General features: G+C 32.3%; 3 protein-coding genes across 23 annotated transcripts; 1 reads left to right on the forward strand and 2 right to left on the reverse strand.

The window, feature by feature from the left end:
• The first annotated feature begins 1,318 nt into the window (after positions 1 to 1,318).
• Positions 1,319 to 11,951, forward strand: LOC116429118 (uncharacterized). 4 transcript variants are annotated; one of them, XM_031981617.2, is made up of 13 exons: positions 1,319 to 1,591; positions 6,348 to 6,959; positions 7,580 to 7,736; positions 7,817 to 8,139; positions 9,477 to 9,673; positions 9,864 to 9,897; positions 9,963 to 10,103; positions 10,255 to 10,490; positions 10,661 to 10,775; positions 11,023 to 11,064; positions 11,218 to 11,321; positions 11,416 to 11,637; positions 11,716 to 11,951. In XM_031981617.2, exons 2-13 carry the CDS (start codon positions 6,417 to 6,419, stop codon positions 11,858 to 11,860), a joined length of 2,259 nt encoding a protein of 752 aa, XP_031837477.1. In that variant the 5' UTR covers positions 1,319 to 1,591; positions 6,348 to 6,416; the 3' UTR covers positions 11,861 to 11,951. The 4 variants fall into 4 exon arrangements, with proteins under 4 accessions (XP_031837477.1, XP_031837480.1, XP_076221280.1 ...); XM_031981620.2 differs by having other exon boundaries at positions 11,419 to 11,637; XM_076365165.1 differs by lacking the exon at positions 1,319 to 1,591 and adding an exon at positions 5,433 to 5,631.
• A 22-nt stretch (positions 11,952 to 11,973) lies between these two features.
• On the reverse strand, positions 11,974 to 15,117 carry wda (will decrease acetylation). Of its 9 annotated transcripts, XM_076365171.1 has the most exons (11): positions 15,046 to 15,112; positions 14,297 to 14,454; positions 14,158 to 14,170; positions 13,831 to 14,078; positions 13,516 to 13,748; positions 13,232 to 13,414; positions 12,928 to 13,128; positions 12,714 to 12,861; positions 12,468 to 12,636; positions 12,204 to 12,387; positions 11,974 to 12,125 (listed from the first exon to the last, which is right to left on the reverse strand). In XM_076365171.1, the coding sequence occupies exons 4-11, from the start codon at positions 14,074 to 14,076 to the stop codon at positions 11,993 to 11,995; spliced, it is 1,497 nt and encodes a 498-aa protein (XP_076221286.1). In that variant the 5' UTR covers positions 14,077 to 14,078; positions 14,158 to 14,170; positions 14,297 to 14,454; positions 15,046 to 15,112; the 3' UTR covers positions 11,974 to 11,992. The 9 variants fall into 9 exon arrangements, with proteins under 9 accessions (XP_076221286.1, XP_076221281.1, XP_076221282.1 ...); XM_076365166.1 differs by having other exon boundaries at positions 13,831 to 14,191; positions 14,524 to 15,117; XM_076365167.1 differs by having other exon boundaries at positions 13,831 to 14,191; positions 14,557 to 15,114.
• A 630-nt stretch (positions 15,118 to 15,747) lies between these two features.
• LOC116429123 (uncharacterized) lies at positions 15,748 to 19,557 on the reverse strand. Of its 10 annotated transcripts, none has more exons than XM_076365175.1 (12): positions 18,801 to 19,557; positions 18,479 to 18,490; positions 18,208 to 18,367; positions 17,875 to 18,056; positions 17,603 to 17,784; positions 17,283 to 17,433; positions 17,189 to 17,224; positions 16,964 to 17,114; positions 16,525 to 16,841; positions 16,159 to 16,451; positions 15,967 to 16,074; positions 15,748 to 15,869 (listed from the first exon to the last, which is right to left on the reverse strand). In XM_076365175.1, the coding sequence occupies exons 4-12, from the start codon at positions 18,013 to 18,015 to the stop codon at positions 15,854 to 15,856; spliced, it is 1,395 nt and encodes a 464-aa protein (XP_076221290.1). In that variant the 5' UTR covers positions 18,016 to 18,056; positions 18,208 to 18,367; positions 18,479 to 18,490; positions 18,801 to 19,557; the 3' UTR covers positions 15,748 to 15,853. The 10 variants fall into 10 exon arrangements, with proteins under 10 accessions (XP_076221290.1, XP_076221291.1, XP_076221287.1 ...); XM_076365176.1 differs by having other exon boundaries at positions 18,208 to 18,240; positions 18,479 to 18,495; XM_076365172.1 differs by having other exon boundaries at positions 18,479 to 18,495.
• Positions 19,558 to 19,580: the final 23 nt, after the last annotated feature.

Consider the following 19,580-nt stretch of genomic DNA (forward strand, 5'->3'; position numbering starts at 1 on the left):
CCCGTCTCACAAATCTCGATCGCATCAATTCGCAGAATCAGACTTTATGCTAATATTCATTCGAGTTTAATGAATGACTAATAATAATGAATAACAAATGGAATGAGTACATGGGAATTACTTCTTTACGATTGAATAATTAACTGAATTAAACGGTTGCTTGAATATGTGTTTTTCATTTGAAATGATACCGTTTCATACTGTACAATTAGCACAGTAAGGAATTGATGCTCGTTCGCTCGTTTGTAATATACACTGATGTTTCGTTGGCTAAATGTCCCGATAATTCGGCCCAGGGTTCCCCATAAAAATAGAATATCGAGGTTCATGTCTGTACGACATTGGCCCAAATACTTTCTTCAAAATGCACGCGAATATAAATAACTAAGATTCTAAGTGATACGCTGGAAATCGCCTTACGCTCGTTTCCTTACGCTCGTAATTGCTTTGAGTACGAATTGAGCACTTTGATGACTCCTTTGCTGCGCGCTCGTACCCATTCTGACGCAGACTGTTGCATTACTTAATATCGTCTATTTCCAAGCGCGATTTCGACCTCCCGATTTTCCTGTCCCGTTTAATCTAGCATAGATCTGTGCACCGTTTGCGATACACATCCAAATATAAACAACGATATTCCTTGAGGGTAAAATATACCAAATTTCTGGTAACCCTCTCAGACTTTTTCACTTTTCAAACAGACAAAAAACGCACAGTATATCTTGTTACGTTGGAGAAAGTTTTCCAAGAAACTACATATAGTCAATAATGAAACTATTTGAACAGTATCGTAAGAAATAAATGACCATTACAAAAATTGTACATCATATACAGCTGTTTATTTAAACAAGTTGCATTCATATACATGCAATAGAATTGAACAAATACTTAACAATACGTAAATTGTGGAACATTTCTTGTATCTAAGCATCCGTAACGTTTGAATACTTCTATCGCTATCTGTAAACCTCAAAAAAAGAAGGAACACTCGATGTTACAATGATTTTTAAGCTAAAAAATGTTATATCTTTCAAATAAATGAAGAAGAAAGCACACGAAACCCCCTCCCCTCGCAATAATCCTCGTCGCGACGTGTGTCGTGCGTAATCCGTGATTCACAAACATTTTAATATACAAAACATTTCAGGTTGGATTGAAAAGAGCGGGAACCTCTTGAAAGAGGAAAAGAACTGCGAGCGTGGGATGGAACGGAAGGTGGCTGAGCGAGAGAGGCACGCGTATGGAAATAAGAGAGAGCAGGAGGAATAACAACCGATAGAGAGGGAGAGAAAGAGAAAGAGAGTGAGAGTGGAAAAGAGACAGCGCATTGTACGCGTTCGCATTCAGTCTGCCCGCGGCGTTCGAGCTAGTCGTGTATTCAGTTTCTTCTTCGCGGAAGTTTCTTTTTCTTATTTTCCTTTTCCCTCTCAGTTTCTGGCTAAACTTTTCGCCAGTCAGCAAACGAACGAAACAGAATACTCGCGAAACGCGGGGTAGATCGCGACGGTTTCCTAATCGTCATTAACGATGTGCTTGTTTACCTTGTAAGCGCTGCAGCGCCAGCTCCTTCGCGCATCCCCTATGGTTGTAGGTAAGGGCACATCATTTTTCAATAACAATCCGCCGATGAAACCGTCCCCGGGTTTCTCCGGGGAGACGGTAGTGAGTCAGAATTCTAGAAACGCGGGATTCCCAGGATACACCAGTGCGATCGGTGAAAGTTGACCGATACAGTTTTCCGTTGGTCCCGCGACGGGATCCGCGGTGCCTGATCGAATCTATTCGGTGTTCGTTTACAGTAGAACTACCGAGCATTTATTGGGGCTGATATGTAATCCTTATAAAGATTGTAATAATGCAGTTTTTTCGATTTCTTTAGATATTTGTTGTAGTATTTAACACGTTCGCTGCGTCACATATTTGTATCGTGATTTATCGTAGATCGTAATCCTATCTTTTAAATAATGAAAATGAAATGAATCCTATAGATATTGTTATTAAAAATTATGAATTACGACATTATATTTAGGAACTCAATGACTCATTTCAGTTTCATTTTTCTAATATTTTATTTAGAAGATTTATGGGTTGAAGAAAATATTATAATTGAGGAGAGCGTCAGCGAAATAAACGCTGGTAGCGAACGTGTTAAGTGAAATTATTTATCTTTAAAATGATTTCGAATAGTTGGCACTTTTAAGATGTCAATAATTGTAATATAAGAAAACTAAAAGCTATTATTTTGAGGTACGGTAGTTTTAGTATTAACGCGTTGACTATTACGACGATTATCAGAGGTTTATTGAAAAATAAATTGATTATAGAATTTGTATGAATGGATGATAAAAGATTATAAAAGATTATGAAAGATAAAATGATTATAAAATTTATGTAATTGGAAAATTGAATCTGAATTAAACGAGCGGTTTATACGTTACAAAGATAAATGACATTATAAAGAATTATTCGCGATTTGATATCACAGTTATTACGTTACACTGTTGTCCAGTTACTTACGTTGCTAAATATTTATATTCGATGTTAATAATCATATTGTAATTGTTTTTGACCGATTTGGAAACTCCGGTCATCGCTGATCATGATGGCAATCAACGAATTAATACTTAACGCGTTTATTACCAACGTCATATATTAGTGACGGCATAATCCAGTACTTTATGCGAAAAAAATGGAATTAATCCCATATATATGGCCAATTAAAGTTATAAGGTATGAAATTACATTTAGGAAATCAATTCTTTTTAATTTCATTTATTCGATAATTTATTTAGAACATTTATTGAATGTAGTAAACTATAGCAACTGAAAAGTTGTCGAAAGAGATAGTGCATTATTTCTGACGAATTTTCTTTGAAGCCTATAATTTTGTTGCCTGACAATGGAGAGTGAATAATGGTAGCAAAAGATTCTTGAGATTAATGTATCTATAATTACCATCGGCAACGTCTTTGATAAATATGTCTGGTAATTTTCCTGGAGTATTTTACTATAGTTAGTAACGGATACCTGGTGAACGAAAATAAAATCTTGTGACCTTTCACGCGTTAATAAGGAAAAATGCTCCCAATGGAGTTTATTATTATTATGACCTTAACCTCTTCTTATTGTGTTGAAATAGATTGGAGTGATCTACGCTCTTATCTATTTTACTTTGTGGGGTAGTGAAAATAAATTGTTACCTTTTCATAATAATCAGTAAAGGATTTATTTGCGAAATAACATTATCCATCGATTTCCGTCTCGTGACCTTTGTCCACTATTCTTTTCTTAGTAAATTATTTCATTTATTAACAAAATATATTTTACACCATCAATATAATATAAATATATTAAAATTAATATAAACATATTTTATACAATCCTCCGCACTAATTTTAGACTACTTTTGTACAGTCTTTGGAAAATATAACGAAACTGAGTAACAAGCACGTGAGATAACTACCAATCAAAAATATTTCTTCAATTGTTTAAAGAATAATCTGTATTTTTCTAGTGAAAAAGACATAAATAGACGCTTGAGTTTTATGCTGGTATGTCTCTCTTTAAAGGTGTGTAAAAGTGGCCGTGAATTCTTAGAAAAATTTAATATCGTTATATTTGTCCGGATTCCTCGTTTCGGTCAAGTACACGCAACGTGTTCTAACCATCATCATCCGTTCTGTTTGCAGTCTGCCATTAAATGGCAGAGGTGCATTAGAATCATTTTGATGCATGAACCAATCTTTATTGCATCGCGTGTACAATTACAGGTACTCTATTATATGTCCACGGTAATCTGCAATTGATTGTACAGTCAAGAAAACAGTAATTCTACGTGAAAAAATAAGTAAAAAATAGAAAATAACAGATTTTCATTTGAAAGCTCGTTTCCCAGAAAATCAGATTTAAAACTTCGCAGGATATACTTACGTTTGTTTAAAAATTACTTTTTGCTGCTAAAGTAATTCTTCTCTTTTTTTTGTAAATAATAACGTAGGTTGTTGAACAATAATCGTTACTATTAGTAAATAAGCTCAAATATAGTACATAAATATACTAATAACAATTATTCCTCCTTATGCCTTAATATTTATAGTCAAATAAACCTTTGCAACGCAATCGACAATAATCGGATTTTACGAACGCTTAAATTCGAATCGTAATTGGATTTTGGAATATCTCCACACTGTTAATGAACAAACACATAATAATTGCAATTTATCACAATTGTTTGTATCTCTGGATAATTTGTACTGTATATTATAAACTGGAAACAATATTTTCGTTAATCAATTAATATTTCTGACAGCTCAATTAATTCGTTTATTATACTCAATTTATCGGTTTATCGAATACCATTTAATTTATAGTTCATAATAAACGGCATCATTATCCACGCAATTAACATTTCCGTCACTGGTTCTAATGACAACTTGATTCATTCTACTGTATCATATTTATATACTTGACTGATCGTTAATTGCACGCTATCTAAAAGGAAGATAGGCAAGTTTGCATATTAGCGATGTGGTTTTAGAAAATGAATTCTTCAAACAAAGTGTTGAGGAAATGAAATATAAAATTTCCTGTACATGTTTCTCATTTTCTATATTTTTCAAATTCGCGAAATTCAGTACTGTAAGAACTATAGAATGCATTCAATTTATGCGAAGAAGAATAAAATAGAAATTTATTTTCTAGATTTCTTAAAACTCGCAGGAAAAAAAGAAAATGCAAAAAATGAATTAAAAAATTTGATTATTGATTCTAATTGAATTGATTTCTTAAGCCTTCTGTGGCTACCATTGTAAACAATGAAAATTATTTAGTTTCACAGCATGAAGATTTTTTCGTTCATTCTAACGTTCGTGTAAGTAGTCCGCACGCTATGCCTCAGTCATTAACTACGGAACGCAAATTAACTCGTCATTTCTGTTCCACGTAAACTACACCACGCAAAGTTGTCATTGTTATCGTTTACGATATACTATTCTAACAAATTATTTTCCCGAAACATTACAAAATGAAGAATAAAATAAGATCATTAATTCTCTTTCCCTCATTCCTAGTTCAGTCATATATTGCACGCTTGCACAACTTACAAATATGCAGAATCAATAGCAAACGCAAATGCAAGTGTAATAAGTGTACTTAGCTTAGCTAAGCATCGTAACTTTGCAGAAAAAAATCCCCCAAGAAAACTGTTCTAAATTTATCACAAAATTTCAATCAAATGTTAGAATTACATTCTTCACAATCTTCTGTTATAAAGAATGAATTGATTCCGTTCCGTCGTTTAATGGTTAATTACATAAAAAACGATGCAATTACTAAGAACTTATCATGTCTCAATTGAAACTATCAATTAATCTCATTCGGCGTTGTTCGCGTCTCTAATCTGCCAGAAGGATATGCGTTGGATATAATAATCAATTAATTCGTACTGGTTCACCGGGGGCAGCTGAAGATTTTTATGTCTTAATGAATTAACGCGACGATCAAGAAACACATGTGCGGGCTGTTTTAATGTGCCGTGAACGTTTACGATTCGTGGCAAGGACAAGCCAATTTATTGCTTCAATGATATGATCGTAGCGCTAAATTGAGTACATTGGCAGCTCTAATTAATCGGTCAGTGTAATGTATGCGGATTGTTTATGCGTACGAAGAAAACGCGGCTGGAAACGAGCGCGCGATTCGGTTAATTAAAATGGTTTCGTTGATTTGACGGCGTGTCACAAACATTATCGTCCACGTCCCGAGTTATCGTCGAGTACCCTGCACTGTTACATAATAATCTGTTTCACGTTAAACCAACCGCGTCGAACGCTCATGGATGGTTCGTCGTGAACTTGCATATGAAGAACGCGGTTCGTGCGTCCGATTCATCATTGACTCGTTCTGTCCATAGACTCAAGACACTCGCGAACTAAAAGAATGATTTCCTAATTAGACGATAGCTACCAGAATTTTGCTTATGTTTTTAGTTTAAAATTGTATTATTCAGCTTTCTCAATAAACGAATTAATATGAAATATAATTAAAGGTATAGAAAAAAATGGCAATTAATAGTTGATTTCCGGACGTTATTTGTACGGTTTACTCTATTGATCTCAGAAAAATTAATGTTCGTTCGTTTAGATCTTGGAAATTAGGGATTGAAAAATAGACAATAAACAGAAAAACAGAAATAAACGTTTGCCAAGTAATATTTATAAAATTCAAGATCCGTCAAATTGAAGCGTTCTTGAAGTTCTTGATTTGAAAGATTATCACAATGCGTCGCGCGTTTCGATCACAACGTTAGAAATGTCTAAATACATTTAAATATTTTATCATTTGTATAGATGAAAATTAGCAAATCCAAGGAAGTATTGTAGCAAGCTATAATCACGAATTAAGCTGTGGACTATCAAATGGACGGGTCCACTGTGCGAACGGCGGACTGTCAACTGCTCCAGTCATCGAACCATCAGTCTAACGAGCACCAACATTTGAAATTGAACAACAATTCTGCGAACAACGAAGCCAGTTTGCTGAATGTCCCGAAACGGAAGCTCTCAGTATTCTATCGATCATTCGACGTAATCGAAGCGAAGGATCAGGAAAACACGCTCGAATTCCGTCGAGCGTCGAGCAGTCCTTCAGTGCGTCTTGAAGTTCAAGATGAAGGACCGAAGAAAAAAGAAAATCATCAAGAAACGAGTCTTTGCAAGACAGGTTTCGTCAATTGCCGATCGTTAATCGAGACCAGTAAATTCCTCAGCTGTTCGTCGCCCGGTTGTTTCCGCGAAGTTTCCTCGAGTGATCCGCAACGTTCACCGACAAAGAAATCACCCGTGATGGCGCAGAAGCTGCCGCAACTCAAAGAGAGCGTCGTCGATAATCACACGATCGTTGCCGAGATTTCAAGTGCAAAACATGTTGAATTGAAGGACAACGAAAATAATGGGCCAAAAGTAAGCTTCGGTCGAAATGGTACAAGTACAGAGAGAATTGACTTTTAACGGCTCATGTTCTCTCGGAAGAGTATTTAGGTCGGAGCTTTATTTTCACAGTAAACCGAATCTTCGTCGGGCCGGTAAATCAAATTACTTACCTTGAAACGTCGCTGCCAATGGCTGCGAAAACACTTTCGTTTGAGAACTCTTAGATTTAGAGCCAGCTGTTTTTTATAGTCGGTGGAATTTTTAATGAATGATTGAAGTGAATGTAAATAAGTAATAATAAAACATCTATTTTGCGCTAGAAAGAGAGCGTAAAAAAGACATAAGCAATATAAACGATTTCTATCTATATTGTAGACTTCTCAGCATTTAAAACTAAAAGCACACGCAGGCCAAAGACTACAAAATAGAAACATTTACAAGTAATTAAACGACTTCTATCTATAGATTTCTCAAAACTTGAATATAGAAGCACGCCCAAACCAAAAGGAACAAAAAAAGACATTTACAAGTACCACAAACAACTTCAACCTACAAATTTCTCCAAGCTTCAAATTAGAAGCTCCTGCGGAGCCGTTAAGAGTTAAAAATATCTAATTTTTCGGTTGTTAATCATTGCTATTTTCGATCAGAGCGTCGACGATAAAGTCGCAGTCTCCGCGGAAGGCAACCATTTTCAATTCCCTACCGAGGCCGCGGCGCCGTTCGGTGCGAGTCCAGAAAATGGCGGGTGGGAGAAGAAGAATTTCGGGTCCGAACAGGATCAACAAGCGGATGCCGCGAGCGATGGTGAATTTTGTGAGAATTCTGCAAAACTAAAAATATGATAATTGTATATTTATCGAGATGCCTATTCCTCTCGTTCGCAGGTCTGGTCAAGATCAAAGATCCGACGTGTCCGCGGGCGTTTGTGGACGTATCGGGTGCCGGTCGCGGGAAATACATGGCAGTCGGTACCGAAATGTCGAGCCACGAGGATAGCTCGATCGGATCGGAGAGCGAGGAAGACGCGATTGAAACGAGCCCAGGAAACGACGATTCTGAAAGGATCAAGGTGACGAGAAGCGACGATCGCTCGCGACCATCGTCGTCCTTTTCGATCGGTGAAGTCCCAGGAAAACCGGATTCGACGGAGGCAATCGACGGAGGAAAACCGGAAGACCTTGTTCAATTGAATCGAGAGAAGCGACAAGTTGGTAATCCTTATGCTGCTGTTTATTGCGTTAACTTGACAGTGATAGAATGGTGAGTGTCAGTGTGGCCGCCGTCTACATGATGGTTTCATTTGTACGCGGATAATCGATGATACCAGATAATGCTTGAAGTTATTAATTGTCCATAAGATATGAAAAGTGAAGATTCGTTTACATTGATTTTATCGCAATGTTGACGACATTGGCAGGTTTATGTAGTTTTTATTTCATTTCAACTGGAAGTAAGTCGATAATGTGGCACTAGTTTCGTTTAACTATTTTTCTGACATCAAAGTTACATTAGTGATCTTAAAAATAGGTTTAAAATAATAATAAGTTTCTTGAAGTGAGTATATATGGTCCGGCTCATTTTGTGTTGATATAAATTCAGTTACATTGCATAACGTTGTGTGCGCATAACGTTTACTAACATAAAACTTACACAATTTTTATTTGCGTATCGCAGTATGACACGATGTTTAGAGTGTCTGGTAATGTTGAAGGTCAGGTTTAAGTCTGAGTTAAGTCTGTGTTGCAAATACAGAACCGTTTACCGTTTTCTTCCTGTTTCAATTGAACTGGCGGGTTCGCAAGCGATATAAGTTAAAAATTTTGGTGTCGGACTTGCATCATAAATGGTTTTAGAATCTAAAAATCTATTACATCTAATTGTTTCCTTTCATCCTCTTATTTATATTTCAAGTGTTATTGTGACACCGACCTTTAACATTTATCTAATAATCGGCAATCCATAATAATTAAGAAATAAACTTTTCTATATTATTCCCTTTTAACTCAATCTACAAATGAGGCAAGAGAAAAATGGTAAATTATTTTATAATTTACTACGAAAACCTTCGCCACAGCCAGATATTCCAAATAGATATTCAATGTTGCCGAATCATTACCGTACCACATGGTCGCACTACATCCGGCGATCCTTTCCGTCCGATAGGCAAAATAATATTTGCTCTGAAAGCCAAACAGTCCAGAATATATTAGGTATATCAATAAATAATCCTCTATTTTCTTAATGAGATGATAGTGCATCCTGGATAAAAATGAAACGAACTTCATAAAGAAGTGGTTTGGAACATTTTGAAAGAACATTTTCTACGTGGCAAACAATGATATTAAGAGTAAAAATAGTGATGTACCTATTGGTACACCTAATATTACTGGGAAGTGGGAAACCTAAATAATGGCTGCCGAGACTCTCTTCAAAGTTCGATCGCGTAATGAGATATTTATAGTCGGAATCGCCGAAAAGCCGCATACCTTAGAAATTAGGCGAGATCATTCTCAAAAATGTACTTTAAATGTTATTCAAACGCAGAGGTTCTTCGCTTCAAGACGATCCTTGTCCGAGGGCGATTGCAAGCGATACCACCGTGCGAGGCGGCATTGCGGTTGCAGCAAACAGGAGGAATCTATCAACGAGCAAGACCAATTTCAAGCTTTCCCTAGCTTCACGGACAGTCGACTACAAAGTATGGGCCTGACAAATTTCGACGATTCCAATAACATGTGCAGGTGGGTGCAAAAATTGAGACGAAATATCGATTGCTCATAATTTAATGAGCACAATTTTGAGATGAAATGAGGACATTGCAGAAAATACATATATATAATATACATATATTATATGCGGCCAATAAAAGTTCTTTTTCTGGGAAAGAAGAATTAAATTACATATGAATTAATCGATTGTGTTTCGTTCCAGTGAAAACCATGTTTCATCGGAAAGCGAGATCGAGGTAAGACAATAGTAAAATGATAGAGGAGATTCGTAATTCTTTTAATTCATTTCTTTGAATTGTAGCGCAAATACATCGCGTTTTCAATAGGACTCGGTACAGATAGGATTACTTTGCACCGAAGGGTAATGATGTCGCGGAGACAACGAGACCTATCGGAACAAAACTTTGCAAATGAAATTCAGAAGTTACAGGAAGAGATAGAGGTAAATGAATTTTACAATGATAACAATGTTTATTATTGCCTTCAATAAATACCATTCCTCCTAAAGAGACATGATGTAAAACTACCTTGAAGCCTTAGCTCATATTCACGATGAGATTTATAATAAATATGATAATATTAATTTATAATAGGATCTATCGCGTTATTCGTTGTACACGGACGGAGAGTCAATGGAAAGAGTGGAAAGGGTACGCCACAGGCTAGACATAGTAAAGACTTGTGCATACAGGATTTCTTCCGCCGCTGAGACGCTTGGAGCTGTTCTCCAAGAACAGAGAATCTCTCCAGGAATTTGTATAGCAGACAAATATCTTCAAATACTGCGTTCCAGGTGTGAAAATTTGTCCACGGAAATTGCTGAAATCAAGTAAGTGTTTAATCTTCATGAAAAAATGAAGGAAAAAATACTTTATACGTTTAGAGTGTTAGTTAAACCTTCAAGTGAGATGTAACTTTATTAAATATATTATTCTAATATTTTGTTTTTATATTCAATGAGAATCATAATGATAAAAACATAAAAATATTCTTTTCCAGGCGAATCTTATCAATGCACAACATTGTGATCGAAGAAGACTCGGGGGAGATGTACGACACACCTCTTCAACCAACGCGATACAGAAATGGATCGTCTTTAAATAATCGAACAGTGGTACAAAAATGATTTTCGATATTTTTAAAGAAGCTCCGTCTTTTAATGCATTTAAAATGTTACACATATGGAAAGTGTTAACGGAAACGATAATGAAACAATATGAAGAGTAGTTTATATCTTAACAAAATAGTATAATATTAATTGCGTTTAATAAAAAGAAAAAAACAAAGGAGAATTAAAATTATAAATAACTGAACTCGGTAATTTGCTTCACTGATTAAATTACTCATTGAATTTTTTGCAGATGGCTAGAAGGAGAGCAAGCATTGCAACAATCTCACTAAAGGTAATATGTAAATACCATATAATTAATTAATTAATTAACAATTATATTCCAAAGTTTTACTTACTTTAATCTACTGCAGTACTTGGTACTGTGTCTAAAAAGATATAAAACATTTATTTCCCATTATGTTTACGTTAATTTAGTTATCTTTAGGATTGTTCCAGGCAACGTAATTCTACTTCCGGTAGAGTCACCATAAGAAGGCCATCCTGGTGCTCCGAGATGAGATGGGAAAACGACAAACAAAATCGAAAGGAGTGCGCATTAATTTTTCATATATTTGAAATTACATGTAAAACGCGTATAGATTGTATTTTAAAAAATAAATACTCTATTTTATATGTATTTCAGTAGTTCCAGTAGCGTTGTCGAGCTACGCGACATCACCGAACAGACTGAATCAAGAAGGAATTCCCGTGAAGAGAACAATAATCTCTTGAGGCATGACCAAGCCGACAATATTGATATCACGAATCGTGACGTTACCGATGATGCGAAAGACGAAGATCGGTTATCATCGGCATCAACATGTCTTTTAGAATCTAGAATAGTCGAAAAACAATTAGTATCATGGTATTTATGCGTCCAGTCTTCAATAAAATTCTGAACACAAAGGAATATATTTTAAAAGTATTTTACCTTCTGTTTCAGTATACGAACAGCCAAACCTCTTCGAATAACTGGAAATTTTCAAACATGGCGACCGATACTGTGGTATACATTGTTTTTCCTCCTTGGATTTTATGTAAATTATATCACGTTGTCAGTAGATGCAAGCGTGGCAGATATATCATAATTTATCCTATTGCAGCACTACAGTATTAGAAGCTTGTAATGAGTGTACCAAAGTTTACAAGGGAAAATAATAAAAGACGTAAACATACAAATATATCGCATTTAATCCTTTCTTCAACTTTAATTTAATATATTACAAATTGTCCACCGTTCCGATACACACGAGCGAATTATTCTTATTGTAATAACGTAAGGAAAGAATGCTCGAGCAACATGTTGAGTATATTTGTGGTGATTCCATTTCAGGTACTACGTGTGATGTATTACTGAAAGAAACGTATAAATATTTGAATAAAGTTAAAAAGCGTAAGAACTGTAATTTTTATTTTATAATATTAAGTTACCTATTCACAATTTTAATATGATCATGAGTAGGCCATAAACGAATAGTGCCATCCAGACTTCCGCTAGCAATGTATTGACCATCAAAACTCCAGTCTAAATTCATAACCGTGTCTTCATGGCCTTTAAGTTCAGTTAACAATGCATTAGTTGCTAAATCCCACACGGAGATGGATTTGTCATCACCTGAAAGTACAAATTAATTTGGTCGCGATTATGTCATACGATAAAATTGCATTATATGGAATAAAATATTGATGTTTTACCAGCAGCTGCCAAATATTTTCCATCTGGACTAAAGGCTAAACTATAAATCGTTGACTGTGCTCCTATATATACCCTCAACAAATTTCCATCATCTTTATCCCACAATCTGACAGTCTTATCAGCAGACCCAGTCGCCAGATATCGGGCGTTTGGGTGAAATTTTACACACTGCAAAAAAAAATACACTGTTTGTTAACATGTATATATAAGAAGGAATTTTTTATTTTTGTCCGTAATATACATACATTTATATCTAAAAAGTGACCAGCGAATATGCGTAATGGAAATATTCTATCTAATGACCACAATTTGGCAGTTCTATCATGAGAACCAGTCGCAACATATAAATTGAATACACTAAGGTCCATGCACCATATAGGATAACTATGACCACTGAAACAAATGATTTTTAAATGTTTCAAGATCATGATCATTTATTATAACAATGTCATTAAATACCTTCTGTAATATATATTGAGAACATTGGTATAAAATACATGCATATACCTATAAATCGCGGCACATGTATAATCATTAAGTCTCCATGCCCTCATATCTTTATCACTAGATACAGAAAGTAAAATTTCTGATTCTGGAATAAACCTTAGATCATGTACAATATCTGTATGTCCTCTAAGTATCACTGCCCCTCCTTCCGTCCTTAAACCAAAGTATAGAAATTTTCAATCTTGTATACATATAATAACATCATCTATGTTATGTAAATTCATACTTTACTGAATCGAAAAATTACGAAACTTACATTCTGTCATCAGTTTCATAAAATTTATCTACAAATGGATTATCAGAAGCAAACGAAAAGGAGGGTTCTTCATGCTTTGGCTTAATTAATACTGTTTCATTTATACCCCATAATCTAATCTCTGTAGTGCTAAATCCTACTGCTAATTTATCCATATTTGGTGGAATTATACCGCTACTTGCGCTGTAATAATAAACATTTTATTAATTCTTATAATTCTCTAATTAATATCTGAGTTTATTCGAATGCAAACATATATTAAAAGTATATTCGTATGTAATTACTTTTCAACAGCATTATTTACTGCAAATATTCGTAAAGGTTGATGAGCATTATTTCGAATTAATCTTATCGCTTCCTGTAATTCTCGCATTTCACGATCAGCTCCAGTACCCGATGGCTGCTCTACATATCCGTTTATTCCTACTTCACATCTTACCCCTGATTCTTCAGATCTCTCTATATCTGTCTCGGGTACATCCATTTTTGTAATTATTGTCAAATGTGTATTTATTATCTAAACAATAAAATTATAATTATAAGTTGTTATATATATACAGTATGTACAAATAATATTTAATGCAATACTATTTCATTACCTGCATTAGTATAATGTGTCCGTGTTTTGAAAGAAACTGCTGAAGACAAAGATGAGCAACATCAGACATATCCACTTTGTATTTTCTAGTTCTAAATGAATTTACTAAAGGTCTCAATTCAATATCCTGCACTGAGAATACACTCGATAGTTCTTCTAAAAAGTCTCTTTCAGTTTCACTATTAAATTCATTTTGGTGTGATTTTAAAAACTGAATCGCTGCTTGTTTGTTACCAGCATGTAGCATTTCTAGATATAAGTGACAAAACACAGGGTATAAAAGCCCTTTTAATTCCATTTTCAATTTATCGTTGAGTGCAATATTTACCCACATCTTTAATCTAAAAAAAATTATATATGCACTATAATAAAACAAAAAACAAATAATTCAGTTGACTAGTAGTCTGTCTTATAGAACCAAATATTAAATTGATATTAAAAATATTTGAATGAAGCCACAAATGTACCGTTGATACGCTTGATCTGCAGCAGCTACATCAATGCTAATAGCACTGAAAATAATGGAGTTGTCTTGAGATGTAGCAGAAGCAGCAGTTGCATTCAGAGTCATTTCATCACTGGTTCGGCAATGTACTTGATTAGTTTTACAAAACACCTCACTAGTCTGCAATCAACGGTTAAAAATAAGAAGAGGTTATATTGTGTTTACCAATTACACTTTAATATTAAATACATTTCTTGAAATAAAAATAAGAACGTAGCCTGCCTGATAATGACGTCGTTTCAAATATGATTCAATTGTAGCATTAATTAATTCACTCTTTAATCGTTTCATCTTTTTGGAATTACACGTTGGTTACATTCAAAAGTTTTGAAAGACTCAACCATAAGAAATGTGTCGAGTTACAAAAATCATTAAAAGTACGTAGTTTTAATAACTATTTAAGGTATGGATGAAATATAAACATTGCTAAATGTAACAGTCATTTATGTAAAGATCAATTATATGAAGTAAAAGTATCAATTAATTGTAAGAAGTATATTTTCATCAATAAAGTAAACCGAGATCAATGAGGCTTCCACCGGTAATATTTGACATACTGGTCTCATTACTTGTATTTTTACAATTTCCTAATTCTTTACAATACTATTTGTAACATATAAATCCATAAACAAACAGTTGTCGCTCGTCAGTCATTGCGTAAATATAGAGATAAAAATTCACCCTTTCCCTAGAAAAGTAAATACTTGTTACCCCTGAATTACTATTTAAGCACATATCGTGCATTTGGAAGAGAGTTGCCTATATTGTACTACTCTCTGAAATCGTATATCATCAGTTTTCTTATAATTAGTGACTATAAATAACATCTAATGATAAAAATATAAAATAAATAAACAATAGAAAATATAAACATAAAATTTCTAAATTATATCTCATTTGTTTCTTAAAAATTAAATCCAATTAATGTAATTTGTGATGGATTTATTTTAACTAATAATTTAATAATACACTATTCTTTTTATTTGTATTTCTATATTTTTCTAAAAGTAGATTTTTTGAAAAATATTTTATATTCATTGTATTTAAACATTATATTTAAGGAATAGAAATCGATATTGATAAAGAAGTACGTTTAATAAGTCATTTTATCGGACGATTATCTAAAAAGTATCAGTCACAATCTATGTTAAGTAACAAGTAAATTCGCATATAGGTTAAGTAAAACTAAAATAATAAAATCTATTACAATTTATAACTAGGAGTAAGTACACTTTAAATTATATTTGTAACTTTAACATGATTATTTATCATTTTTAACCATTTTTAATTTCTCTATATTCGTTATGTTTTTATTAGTAAATTTATATAAAATGTTAAAACAATGGGTCGTTTATATTTCAACAGTTTTAATTAGGAATGGGATAATTAGCGCAAAAAGTAAATGGAACCATATTGTAAAAAATAAAAATATTTATTTATAAAAATTAAATTATGTATAATACAAATGATATTTTAAAAGTTAGATTCTTCATTTTATGAATGTGATGACATCTCCATTTCATTCTAATAATGATCTAAAAAATATATCAAATAGTTATTATTCCTTTGTTTATATTAAAAATGTATAGTATTTTACAATAAAATAATTAAAATAATTAAAAATATACATACAAATCTGAGTAGAGTAAGTTTAAATCATGAGGTATGGTGTAACGTCTATGTAAACATAAGTTAAGAAATGGATCATTTTCAGTTCCAAAAATTTCAAATCCTTTTACTCTATAACATGAAACAAAAAATGTTTAAAACTTGTATTTTATGACATTGTTGATTAATTGTTGCTATAATATGTTAACATTATACCTTACGATAAAGTGTTTATTTTGTGGTGATATTGAGTGGTCAATATTACGTTTTGCTAAATCAAATATTGTAGGAAATACTATGTCACGAAAATCGCAGATTTTCACAAAATTATCTTCGTTACAATTTTTAACAATAAAATCATCTCTAAATCTTTGAGTAATTAATAACCTGGCTGTCGGTGTATCTACCCAAATAATGTGAAAACCTTTATTAAGGATTTCAGTAAACCACTCAGAACCACCAATCATAGCAACATTATTACATTCCATTGCATCATACCAATCATGAACCTACAAAATATGAAATGATGTTAAAGAACTGAAAATATAATTTTCTTAAAATTATAAGGAATTTACAACTTACAGAACACTGACAGACTTTTCTAAGATTTTCTCTAAATTCTGCCATTAGAGCCATAAAAGATTCAGAATCTTTAGAATATAATAATACAACATCTGTCCTTATAGGAGGAAGACTTTTATATACTTTTTCTTGCTTTTTTTTTCTACAGAATTTTTTTCTACATATGCATATGTTTGTAATATATATGAAATATATAATCACAAACATTGCGATTATACTTAATAAAGTACCAATTAGTATCCAGTATAAGAAGATACTTATATTAATTTTGTTTGTAGTAGTTGGACCACCATTCTGGTTGAACACTAAGTTGCAATCTGCAAATTATAAAAGAGATCCTTATATAAATAACTCAGACCTATAAATAATTAAAAAATTCAAATCAAACTATAAGGAAATTAATAACCAAATGCAACCATAATAATGCATGTTTATTTACTTTTATATACTGCACATGCATTCTCAGGAGGTCTCCACAAACTATTAATTTTGCATCTCCTATCAATAAAATATGTAAGAATACAATAATCTACTTTCCCTACAGGTGTAATATTGTACTGTAGGTTTCGTACATACTCCTTTCTGCTTAACTAAAGTTAATAAATAAATTAATAATTAGTAACTGGTGAAAGAATAAATAATAAATGTAAGAAACAAAACTTACCATAACTGTATTAGACTTATTGTTTTTATAATCTTCCTGAAAATGAGATACTAGTTATAAACAAATAATAAATTTTATAATGCTGAAACATTACCAAAACTTTGAAACTCCAAGTACTATTTTCCGACACAAGATTGTTTCCATCACAGACTTCTTGTCCATTTAAATTGTCCAATAAACTCAAGTTTAATATTACTTTTGATACTAGTGATACTGTAAGTATTATGTTAAAATGCAGTATATCCCTATAAAATGTAAATACAATTACACTTTTATTTTTCAGGCCATACAAAATGAATGTTAAGTAGTTAGAATTTCTTTATAATATACGCTGTAATGATTTCTTTCTTAATATCAATTATTATAATTTTTATGTATAGGTTTTTAAATATTACATAAATAACATAAACTCACCCCTTTGTACTATCATGTAATGACTCATATGTACATTTAAATTGTGGGTGTGTAACTTCTGTACGTTTATAATTCGTTTTCAAGAATTTTTTAATATTTACATATTTGTCTTGACCATAATTAAATTGCACATTATAACACGCTTTAAAGATATATGGAAAAGACATATTGTCTATTCTTTCCTATAATAAATATGAAATATATAACTTGCTTATGTAGTTTATTAATAACAGTATAAGGTTCCTTATAAATTTAGGAATAAGAATAATTACCAAATAGTGAGTACTATTTGGGAAGAAACACATAATACGTTTAGAACTATGTACTTCCATATCATATAAATTTTCGAAGTTATAAGTTGCACAATCCTTTTCATTAATGAACTCATTTGCCAATAGAATTAAACTATACATACATTTTCTTCTTGGTAATGTAAAACTTATATTTAAAATAGCTGGAAATAATTATTTAATCTACATTATTATGTATAAAACTAAAACAAGGACAAGTTTCAACATATTTTATTAATGTTTTTTAATTGTTTATAACAAGTGTAATAATTTTTGTATAAAATATAATGTAAGTACATCTTTATTAGTATTTACCAGGATATATTGAAGTTTCATCTCCATCTTCTACTGTAAAATTAACAGTATTTGGAATATCTTCTTTTTTACAGAAGTCTACATTTGAGTACTCATTTGTTGTTAAGGTTATATTTGAATTATTAGTTATTGTTTTACAGTCACTGGTATCACAAATGATCTGCACGTAGTTATATTTATTATTCTAAAGTATGTTAGATTTAAACTATGGGGTACAAACTCAACTGGCGTGCAATTTTAACAAATTTATTTTTTTAACAGCTGTACTTACGTCGCAATCATTCTGTCCTGTCACAGATAAATATTTACAAATAAAGAAAAACGCAATAATGTTGTAACCTTTAAACATAATTATATGCAACAGAAATCACATAAAATTATGAAAAGAACTTTGAAGTGTTTGTACCAAATACAAATTCTTCAAGAAAACATGTTTATTTTTAATTTAACTTGTAAACATCATAAAAATAAGTGAGGGTATAAATAAGGAAAATATGACTTCGCAGTGCAAAGTTCGAACGGATCGGCAATCTCAAATGCATAACAAAATAAATGGACTTAAATTTATAAGAGAATAATTATAGTGACTATACCTAATACTATCTATGGTGTTAGTAATCTTGTGGTGTAAGCAATCTTATTCTTGTAACTTTTCCTGTATGATAGGGAATTTTTTGACATTAGAAAGGACTATATACATTGCAACACTCGTACTGCAACGATAAAAATAAGCTTAGACGGAAGTATTTGTATATACATATATATGTGTACACATAATATACATGTTATGTTATCAAGAATACGTAGAGCGCCCTTTTCAACAGTAGTTGCAATGGAAATATATTTTGTTCCTCGTATAAATGAAATTAATATATACAATTTATTTGAACACATTTCGTGTCACCGGAAATTTCGATTATATTTTGCTTATAAAGTTCACTGATTTTTTAAATGATAGATTAAGTTACCTTCAAGCTTTTGCTGACTTTTAATATATTTTGATATTATTTCTTTACATTTTTGTTGTTTCGCGACGTATTCCATTGTTCTTTGACACATGTCTCACAAAAAAATGTTTCCTTACAAAAATTGCGCGCGTACCACAAATGGTACACGTAGCATGGAACATGTTAAATGGAAAAAAATCATTTTAAAAAATATATACAAGTCATAAATACCAATAGTGCAACTCTGAATGCATTGACTTAAAAGGTTTCTTGAGTTCATAAGGAAATAAACCAAAAAACCAAACTTAAAAACTACATAAAAATATTACTATTCTTACGTTTTACATGACAATTCAATTTTTTTTAAACAATTACAAATACACACATTTTGCTAATCTTTAGATAAATTAATTTTAATATAATATA

The sequence above is a fragment of the Nomia melanderi genome, chromosome 2 (genome assembly GCF_051020985.1).
Source record: "Nomia melanderi isolate GNS246 chromosome 2, iyNomMela1, whole genome shotgun sequence".
Classification (NCBI taxonomy): domain Eukaryota; kingdom Metazoa; phylum Arthropoda; class Insecta; order Hymenoptera; family Halictidae; genus Nomia; species Nomia melanderi.

Coding starts and splice junctions, on each gene's coding strand:
- LOC116429118 (XM_031981617.2), top strand. CDS start 6,417: ATGGACGGGTCCACTGTGCGAACGGCGGACTGTCAACTGCTCCAGTCA. Junction 9,674..9,863: donor GATTCCAATAACATGTGCAG/GTGGGTGCAAAA, acceptor GTTTCGTTCCAG/TGAAAACCATGTTTCATCGG. Junction 9,898..9,962: donor CATCGGAAAGCGAGATCGAG/GTAAGACAATAG, acceptor TTTGAATTGTAG/CGCAAATACATCGCGTTTTC.
- wda (XM_076365166.1), bottom strand. CDS start 14,625: ATGAAACGATTAAAGAGTGAATTAATTAATGCTACAATTGAATCATAT. Junction 14,455..14,523: donor TTATTTTTATTTCAAGAAAT/GTATTTAATATT, acceptor CGTTGATTGCAG/ACTAGTGAGGTGTTTTGTAA. Junction 13,749..13,830: donor GACACATTATACTAATGCAG/GTAATGAAATAG, acceptor TTTATTGTTTAG/ATAATAAATACACATTTGAC.
- LOC116429123 (XM_031981635.2), bottom strand. CDS start 18,556: ATGTTTAAAGGTTACAACATTATTGCGTTTTTCTTTATTTGTAAATAT. Junction 18,057..18,207: donor TGAAACTTCAATATATCCTG/GTAAATACTAAT, acceptor AATTATTTCCAG/CTATTTTAAATATAAGTTTT. Junction 16,452..16,524: donor GAAAAGTCTGTCAGTGTTCT/GTAAGTTGTAAA, acceptor CATATTTTGTAG/GTTCATGATTGGTATGATGC.